At 58.2% G+C, this 9,836-nt stretch overlaps 1 protein-coding gene across 1 annotated transcript in view; it reads right to left on the bottom strand.

The window, feature by feature from the left end:
• CFAP46 (cilia and flagella associated protein 46) overlaps positions 1-9,836 on the bottom strand; it is a 123,995-nt gene that overhangs the window by 97,755 nt on the left and 16,404 nt on the right. The window contains exon 2 of the mRNA XM_081822985.1: positions 688-866. Within this exon, the coding sequence (XP_081679111.1) occupies positions 688-866 (179 nt within the window). The remainder of the gene's footprint in view (positions 1-687; positions 867-9,836) is intronic.

The following is a 9,836-nucleotide window of genomic DNA, read 5'->3' as shown; positions in this document are numbered from 1 at the left end:
TTCCCTCACACGCGCACGCCAGGCCACACATCCACGCTCCGCTGGGGGCTGGTGAGCACCGTTCCCTCACACGCGCACGCCGGGCCACGCATCCACGCTCCACTGGGGGGGCTGGTGAGCACTGTTCCTTCACACGCGCACGCCAGGCCACGCATCCACGCTCCGCCGAGGGCTGTGATGAACAAGGCTTCTGTCAACTCCGTGTTTTTTCGGGAGCTTGCTTTCGCTTCTTTGGGGCAGATGCTGACACGCAGGGTGGGTGTATGCTTGCTTCATAAAAACTGCAAACTGGTTTTCAAAGGGCTGCACCATTTTACATGTCCGCCAGCAACGCAGGACAGTTCCAGCCGCCCCGGATATCTGGTGTGGTTTGCCGTCACCTTCACATCGTCATCATTCTTGTGGGTGTGATGTGGCACCTCACCCTGGTTTCCGCTTGCGCTTCCTTACTGACGGCTCGTGTGCTTGTGGGACTGCCACGTGCCTGGCCAGGCCTTGTGCCCATTTACTGAGTCAAGCCGTCTGTCCTCTCTGGATGGAGTTCCCAAGTTCCTGAGCTCCTGTGCATCCTGGGGACAGGTCTTTCCTCCGCTCGCTGTGCGGCGGGAACGTCCCCCCCAGTCCTGGGGCTTCGTGGACCGGTCCTCCACAGTCAGTCTCCCCTGGGTTTACAGAGCAGGCCGGTACCTGGACGGGCGTAGGCGGCCCCATCGGGGCTGTGGGATGCTGGCGTCTGCGGGGCTGCAGCAGGGAAGCCTCGGGCCTTGTTCCCGATACCCACTCTGCGGCTCATCTTGAGTTTCTCCAGACGGCTGTTCCTACAAATTTGCACTTTTTTCAGGTTTTCAACCACGTGGGTAATCTGCCTGTGAGCCCAGAGCTGCAGAGCCTCCAGCAGGCACTCACGTCATCCACCTCAGGGGACCCCAGCCCCCCTCACGCTCCCCTATACCCAAAATGGGGACGTGCCCTTGGTCTCTGGCGCCGGAACCGAAGCAGATGCCACGTCTGTGCCTATTTGATGCAGACCAGCCCGCACACCTCCCTCCTGCCCCAGGCATCATGGGAGATGAGAACAGGGACCCACGGAACCACTGACCCTAAATCGAAAATGGCAACTTCTTCTGGAACTGCTAAAAAACAAAATTCAACCAAGTAAATTTTAAGGATCTTACTAGCTTTGTTCAATGATTCAAGAATCAGGCGGCATCCCATCCGCAGACAGGAATTACAGGCAGAAGGGATCGGGACGAGGAAGTTCCAGCAGCAAAACGCCGGTGGGTCATCGCAGGGTGACCTTTCTTCAGGGGACAGCAGGGGTGTCGGGCAGATGACCTACCCAGGGCTGACCGTGCGTTCCCGCCTCACTGCTTTAAGGATCCATTTCAGGGTTCAGGTTGGTGACCCAGGGCTTGGGGTGAGCGATTCCATTTTGGGCCTGTTGTCTTGTTTGTACAGAACCTTGCAGGATGGTGCCTGGGGAGGGGTCCTCCCACCTGACCCACCCCAGTGTGGGAGGGGCCTCACTCCCCCTCCCCCACCCATGGGGACCTGGTAGGTTCTCCCTTTGGCCCTGGTCTGAGGATGAGAAAGAGGCAGGGCTCAGGGAAAGGATTCTCAGAGGGGTTTTCATTGTGTGCAAAGCACAAGGCACGGGGAACCTTCTAGACCTGCAGCTCTCCCCTCACTCTCCCAAGCAGGATTTGGTGGAGGAAGCAGCCCATCTGAAACATGGTCCGGGAAAAATGTCCCACAAACAGGAGAGATCTGCAGGCACACTCTGTACTGGGGGCTCAGCACGTCCCCGGCGCCTCGGGGAGAGTGGGCTCCGGGTCACGGCTGGCTCTTTAGGCAGAAATGTCCGGGAAGAAGTGAGACGGTAGGCCCGGCAGGATGGGACCTTGGTCCTCACAGGCCCAACTCGGGACCCCTGAGGGGAAGCAGAGCCCCAGACACGGGAGCCGGGTGGAGCCCACACTCTGGCACCTTCGCTGTGCGCTGGGCCTCATGCAGAAGCACCAGGGCCGCAGGGATGAAGGGAGGGGAGCAGGGCCCCTGTGTGCAGGGCAGACTCAGGCCGGGCCTCGGGGTGTGGTTTCTGACCGCCGAGGCTGAGCAAGGCCCGGATGCTGTGACCTCTCCCTGCTGGCTGGGCTGCGCAGATGCCCCTGGGACACCCCCACCTCCCCCCCAGGCTCAGGAGCTCCCAGGCCTGGCCTAGAACAGCACAGTTGGTGTCCTCCGGCCATTGCCGGTTTTAGGGGACCCCAGATAGTTACTTCTGTGTTCAGGTCTCCGTGCTCAGGGCTCTCTGCTCTCAGCTGGGCGGCTGCCCTGTGCTCTGAGCCTTGGGGTCCAGCCGGGCAGGCAGGTGGCCTGGCACCCTCAGGGAAGGGGGACCATACAGGCCAGGCCAGGCCGGGAGGGCGGGCACGCAGGGGTGTGGCCCAGGGCGTCTGGAGGTCGGGCAGGGGCAGCCGGGGGTCCTTCTGTGCCAGGCCGCCGGCAGCTCCCGGGTAGAGGGGCGGGCAGTGCCGCCTGGTGAAGCTGCCGGGAAGGAGAGCTCGCTCTGTAGAGGGGGTGTGGACCTCGTCGCAAGCGTCGGTGGGTGGTGCCTATTCCTGTCTAACCAGGCTGGCTGCACAGACGGCAGGATGAAGGCCCAGGAAGGAGGGGCCCTGCTGCTCCAACAGCCTTGCCCCAGGAGAGGGGATTTCAGATGCTCCGGAAAGTTCTGGGGGGCTGGGGAGCAGCCCCCACCAGTGTGGACTGGGGTGGGTGGGACGACAGAGCCGCTCAGAGATAGGTCCCTCCTGACCGGCACCGTGAAGAGCAGGGACTGAGCCGTGTGTTCTGGAGCAGGAGAGCGAGCAGCCCCCGCGGCCACAGTCCCAGAACCGTGGCACCGGCGTCCTTCCCCAGTGACTGGGCGGGAGGGTCCCCCAGTTCTGGGCCCGCTCCGAGGGTGCTGGGCACGCACGCTGACCGCTCCCCTGGCTCCTGTCAGCAGAACCTCAGGCATTTCTTCTGGTGGCTCACCCCCACCCCAGAGACTTAAAGGATTTTATTAGAAGAAAATGTACTGAGGGGGAAAAGTCAGGGAAAAAGTAAAGGCAGAGGTGACAAAGCAGGGGGCGCCCCAGGACAGCAGCGCGGCCGCGGGAGAAGCCTCACCACGAGGGCGCAGCCTCCATGGCGAGCCACACAAACCCAAGCACAGGATTCACAGATCATTTGGGGGAAAGAAAAAGATAAAAAACAATAAAGACAGAAAGCGTCACATGAACATTCAAAAATATGAATAAACATAAAATACAAATAAAACAAATAAATATAAAAACTTAAAATATAATAAGACCAAAGTCATATCCATAAATGTTATGGGCCTAAAACACACCTGTTGAATGAAAAAGACTCAAATTGGAACACAAAGCAAACTAGTTACCTGCTGTTAAAAGAGACCCGCCAACACCCAAGTGGCCCAGAGAGGTCGGACAGACGGGAACAGGTAGGAGGGAGAGACAGGGAGAGTCCTGCTATCGGGCAAGGTTAAAATCAAATTAAGAAAGCATCAACAAAAACAGTAGGAAAATATTCAAAATAAGAAACCTTAATTCTGTCTTACCTAACACGGGCCAAGAAGACAGGTGTAAAATTTTATGTCTCCGTTAGAGACGTCCAGTTGAGATCTGTATCTTATGCTGAACATAGAGAACAAAACTTTTGTTTCCCACAGAATGTCCCATTATTGATCCCAAATGAGGTTCCCAAAAAACCCTTAAATAGTCCCCAAAGTAGAAACAGTGTCTGATCGTGACAACAAAATTAGACATTAAAACACAACGGCCAACAGCCCTCCTAACCGAATAAAAACACCTGTGTCTTAACCAGCTCTGAGATTCGAGGAGAAATGAAAACAAATTTATCAAATAGAGCATCTCAGAAAGAACCAGAGGGGAAGCATACACATTACTGCCAAAGGCAGTCCTCTGAGGAAGAATGAATATTTACGATTATGAACCACACAGAGTATCAACCATCCAACTCAAGTTTTAGAAGGAATAACATTAACATAGAAGCACAAAGAAGGAAGTAAAGCGATAATAATAGGAAAGAGGAGAAAGCAGAAGGACCAGAGCTTGGCTAAATAAATCCAGTGCCAAATTAGCCTGTCGCTAGCTGAGAAAAATGGAAAAAGTACAAATATACGAAATAATAAATGATAAAGAAGGAATCGCATGGAGGTTTAAACTTAAAACTCATGGGAGAATACCTTGTTTTTATGGTGCTTTTCTAGGAAAATGGGAAGGAAGACAGCATCCGGAAGAGAGAACCCTCTCCGTGGACCCGTTACCATGGAGGACACAGAGCCGAACACAGACCCAACGCCACGGGGGACAGGCCACAGAATCTTGGCAGAAAGCTGACTCCACTGCTCTTCCCAGGAGACTGGAGAAAGGACAAGGGACTTGGGTGTGCTTGGATACAGAGACTCAACATTACAAAGATATTAATTCTTTTAAACAGAATTAATAATTAATGTTATGTAAACAGTCCCAGAGCACAGAAAAAGAAAGAAATCTTCCAAATTATGTCTGTGAAGACAGAAAAACATCGATATTTAATTTTGACAAGGTAGCACAAAACTGAAAGCTACAAACCAGTCTTGCTTGTGAACATCAATGTGAAACTCTTCAATAAATAAAGTATTAGCCAGCAGAATCTAACAGCGCAAAAAAAGAGGATGGCCAGGTGGGCTCATCCTGGGAATTCAAAGGTAGCTTAACACTCGGACATTTATTCTTGACATGATTATTTCCCTAAGTGCCTAAAAGGCATTTGATAAAATCCAGCATCTATTCTTGATTAAAAGCTCTAAATTAATTAGGAAGAAATGAGCATTTTCCAACATCTTAAGGAAATATTATCATTACTCTCATTAAGTCAGAAACAAGACAAAGACGTTCAAGATTACCTTGGTGCAATTTGGTAAAATAAAGGAATCAGAGGCATAAAGAGGGGAAAAAAGGAAGTAAAGTGACTTTTATTTCAGGAAGGCAGGGCCGTGTGCCTGGACCCTCCAGCAGTCTGCCGCTCCCTCTCACCTGGCTTACTGCCCACGGCCCCTCCCTGGTCCCTCCTTCTGCTCCCACCCCCAACCTCCGCGTCCAGAGTGGCCAGTCACAACACGGCTGGTTGAGAGTCCGTGGCCTCCACCCGTGGTGCAGAGGGCTCCTGTTTGTGTGAAAGCCATGTTCCCTGCTTCCAGAGGGATGGCCTCTGTAACATCTCACTGAGTCCTCCAAGTGGCCCCGTTCCTGTGCAGACAGGGGCAGGCAGCACCTACTTCTGCTGCCCGAGCTCCTCGAGGTCTGACACAGGGCCTGGAATGTACTTCGGGAAGGTGCTGTGGCCACGGCCTGGGGACTGAGGGGAAGGAGCTACCAGGAGCCGCACCGATGCTGCCGGGAGGACCTCTCTGGGCATCGTCCCTCCTGCCCAGTGCCGTTGGGGGCCTGGCCACTTCCTACTATCCCAGGAGGCCGGGCTCCATTCGTTCGGTCCACAGATGGCCCAGCTCCGACGTACCGTGAGCCTGGGGGCCCCGGGGGTCGCTGGGGGTGATGGCACAGGCTTGGGCTCTGGAACCGGACCCAGCGGCTCAGGCGCCACACCGCTCATGCCTCCTTGGGCAGCTGCAGGCCACTCACTCAACCACGGTCCTGAGGTTCTCCATCTGTGAATTGGAAACCCTGCCATGTGTGGGGGCCACGTGGAGGCTGGCGAGGAAATCTGTGCTGGGTGGGGAGTGTTCGGGTGGCTTTAGGATATTTTGGTGCCCAAACCTCGGGATTTGGCTCCTGGGCTCAGACAGCGAGGTCCAGCTACGAAGGACACCTGCTCGGCTTCTCCGTGGCGTTGAGCGCCCGTGTCCGTGGAGACCAGCCCTTCCTGCGTCTGGGGAGGAAGAGCCTCTGTGAAGGCGCGGGCTGCGTATTTTTAGCTGTGCTGTCTCCCTCCTGCTGGCTGCGCGGCTCGCGGGCGTTTCCTACTCTCCCTGCGCTGAGACCCGGCCAGCAGCTGCTCAGTCGGCCCGGACAGACGCTCAGCGATCTGATAAAATAAGAAATTGCACAATTCCACTCACCGAAGTTGGGAACCCACAGGAATGTGAGCCATGAGCCCCCCATCCTCACACACGGACCCCGGTGGCCTGCGCTCCAGGACCGCGGCCCGGGCGCACCACGCACCCTCGCCAGAGGACAGGCTTCCCGCTGCTCAGCACCGCCGGCCTCGAGGCACACGCCGTGGAGCCCCCCGGGGCCTGCAGGCGAGCAGTGCCCCTCCAGGACTCGGGGGTGCCCAGGGGTCCTGTCCGTTCTTGGGGCAGTGCTCCCGGTGGACAAGGCCGGGGTGCCCCAGGCAGCAGCCGCCAGGGCGGGCATTGCTGGGGGGTTGGGAGGCGCAGGCGGACCCGCACAAGGAGGCCGGGGGGGTCAGGAGGGAGCAGAGGGACAAGCTAGCTAACGCCAGTCCCCCCCACACACACCTGGAGGGCGGGGCAGTGAGAGCCAGAGGCTCCTCAGCCTCGGGCAGGAAGCCCAGCGTGCTGGTGACGTCCAAGGGGCCATGAGTGTCCCGAGGCTGGGACAGCACCAGACAAGGTTTCCCCAGAATCACAGACAGGCAGCCATTTGTGAGCAGATCAGTGAAGGTTCACGAGGGTCCCAACCACGAAATCAGGCTGGGAAGGGTCCAGCTGTGGTGAAAGCGTCAGATGCCCCTGGACCAGCGACCAGGTCCCTCACTGTCCCCAGACAGCCCACGTTGGGCTTCCCTCACAGTGAGGAAACTGGGTCCTGGAGGGGCTTCCACCAATGAGGCTGCAGTCCTGCCCCAGGCCCGACACCCCCAGCCTCTGGGAAGGGGGTCACCCACCCCAAGGGAGAGCTGCTGCCTCCATGGATTTCCGTGTCTCCTCTCAGCATGTGGGGTGTGAAATGAGGAAGGGCCCCAGGCTCTCACCTGCTTCCAGGGGTCCTGAGGCTGCCCCGCCGTGCTCAGGAACGCTTGGGGTTCGCAGCCACGTGGCTTCCCCGGCAATCTCGTGGGGCTGCTGTGGTGCCTCTCCGCTCCCCTCAAGTCGGGGTTGTCCCCACCTGCGACTCTACCTCCACGGCCTATCCCTGGGCTCTGTGGTGGCCCGGCCACTGTGACAAAACTCCCCACTGGACCCTGAGGCCCGTAGCCAGCCCTGCAGAGTCAGCTCCTCCCTGTGCCCCCAACTCCAGTCCCCCTCGGGGGTCCCAGCAGCCCCTCTCAGCCCGGACCGGGGTGGATGCTGGATGACGGGTCTGGGCTGCGCCCCACAGGGGTCTGCACTAGAAAGCCATTCAAACCTGGGGTTCTGAAGGTGGTGTCCCCCAACACTCCTGTCCCAGGGTGGTGCTCAGGTCAGTCAAGCCTATGGCGGGAGCCTGTTATCGAGGCCCCACGGACCCCTCGTGAAAGGAGCAGACTGATCTCAATTGTCACCTTACGGTTTTCCTTACAAATGTCCCCTTAGGTCAGGGGTAGCTGGCATTTCTCAAGTGGCCCTGTGGACAGAGGCCCTGACTGAAACCTTCCTACAGGCATGTCTTGTTTTCTGCAGAAGGGCGGCTGTAATCTATGTGATCGGGGTCAGGCCCTGTTCTCGGGGTGCTGAACCTCAAGACAAGAGGCACCAGGAGCAGTGGCAATGCGGCTAAGGCCCCTCGGGTGGAGAGGACCCGGCTGGCCTAGGAGAAGGAGCCCATCCTCCCCTCTGGCCACCCTTCCCTGGCCTGCTGGGAGTCGGGGCGGACTGTCTCCCCAGCACAGAGGGGTGGGTACCTTCTGTGGCCCATCAGCCAAGGGGTGATGTTTTGTAGTTATCCTGGGAGGGTGGCTCTTTGCAGTTCAGGCAAAGGTGCAGTTGGCCTCCCCGCCCAGGTGGTTGAGCTGCTGGGAGCCCCTTGCCCAGGCTGGTGGAACCTGAGGCTTCTCCATGTCTTCTGGGTCCCAGCAGGACTTGGCCCCAGGACCAGAGCTGGAGTCCACGTCTACACTGCCTACTACCTCCCTCCACCTCCCTCCCTGCCCCATCATGCTCCCGAGGCCCTTCCCCAGCACACATGCACTTGGACCCTTATATCAGGCCTGCGGCCAGGTCAGCCCACAACACAGCCAAGCGCCCTCCTGGGGATGCACACTGGCCTTGGGGCCGACCTCAACCCCACCGTCTGCGTCTGACCCACCGGCTCACATATCCCACACACCTGGCCAGGCTGTTGAGCAGGTAGGTGAACAGGGGCGCGGGCAGAACACGGAGGCGGTGAGGAACTCAGCTGCCCACACCCACAGCCAGGACCGGCCACCGCCTGACAGCCTGGCTTGTGTCAGCAGCCTTGTCCTGACGTTGCCCCCCTTCACACTGCCAGGAACGAGGCCCCTGCAAGTGTGAAGCCACAGGTGGGTCGCAGCCGAGGTCCCGGTGCCTGGCCACCCCTCGCAGGGACGCCACAGCTCATCCCCTGAGGGGAAGGACCATGTGTGAGCCCAGACTGTCCTGATCAGGCCGCAGCCACGTGGGAGGGTGACGGGGCCTGGGAGACAGTTCTGTGTCCCTGACTGACGGACGCCAGGCTCAGCACCTGCCCAGGGGACAAGCCTGCTCCTGACTCCAAGGGAGGGCCCTCACACTTAAGCTGTGAGAGTAGAAAGGAGAGTGGCACTAGCTGAAGGTGTCAGAAGAAGTCCTGGAAAACTTGGAAATGGTTTGATGGAGGTTGGCTTTAATTATGTTCCTAAAGCTTGAAGCAAGGACAAGGGGCTGAGGTTGCACAAAGACAAGCCAGAAATGTCAAAATTTCTGTGCAGACTGAACCCTCCAGCAGTCAGCCTGTGCCCTGGGGGCCCCTGGGTGAAGCCAGCCGGCTTCTGAGGGTGGTGGGCTGTGTGTGTGTCCACACGTGTGCACTTGTGCGTGTGGGGTGTGTGAGTGTGAGCATGAGTGTGAGCATGGGCGTGTGAACGTGTGTGAGCACACGTGTGCACTTGTGCTGTGGGGATGTGAGTGTGAGCATGGGCGTGTGCGTCTGTGAGGCTCTGTGGGAGTGTGAGCACACGTGTGGGTGTGTGAGCATGAGTGTGAGCGCGCGTGTGCATCTGTGAGACTCTGGGTGTGTGAGCATGAGTGTGAGCACACGTGTGGGTGTGTGAGCATGAGTGTGAGCGCGCGTGTGGGTGGTGAGCACACGTGTGGGTGTGTGAGCATGAGTGTGAGCGCACGTGTGCGTCTGTGACGGACTTCCCACATGTGTGTCCCAAGCAGGCCAGTCCCGTCCCTGCCGGTCTCCCTCACCACGAGTGACGGCTCCCACTCCCACGTGGCCACTGCCATCACTGAGCTGTCAGCCCAGCACAAGGTGGACGTGATGAAGCGGGTGCTTACGCTTCGCCAACATGAGGCAACCAGAGCAGAATCCAGCTTAACTGACAAGCATCTTCTGGGAGCGGAAGCAGGCCACCGTCGAGCGGGGAGGTGTGCGGATAGAGGCCTTGAAGGTGTCATCTTGAATACAAATATCTTTCTTCAATGAACTGGAAAATGAAACTAACTCCTGCCTTAATCTTAAAGAAATGACATCAAGAGAGTCAGGGAAGAAGGAGGCCTGGCCCCCCGCCCCCCGGCCCCCCTGCCCCCTGCCCCCGGCCCCCGGCCACCCCGCCCCCTGGCCCCCACCCGGCCCCCCGCCCCCCCGGCCCCCCGCCCCCCCCGGCCTCCCCGGCCCCCTGGCCCCCCGGCCCCCCAG

Source organism: Leptonychotes weddellii, chromosome 6 (assembly GCF_054177405.1).
Source record: "Leptonychotes weddellii isolate Sample4059 chromosome 6, ASM5417740v2, whole genome shotgun sequence".
In the NCBI taxonomy this organism is placed as follows: Eukaryota; Metazoa; Chordata; class Mammalia; order Carnivora; family Phocidae; genus Leptonychotes; species Leptonychotes weddellii.
This window is presented reverse-complemented; position numbering and strand designations above follow the sequence as displayed.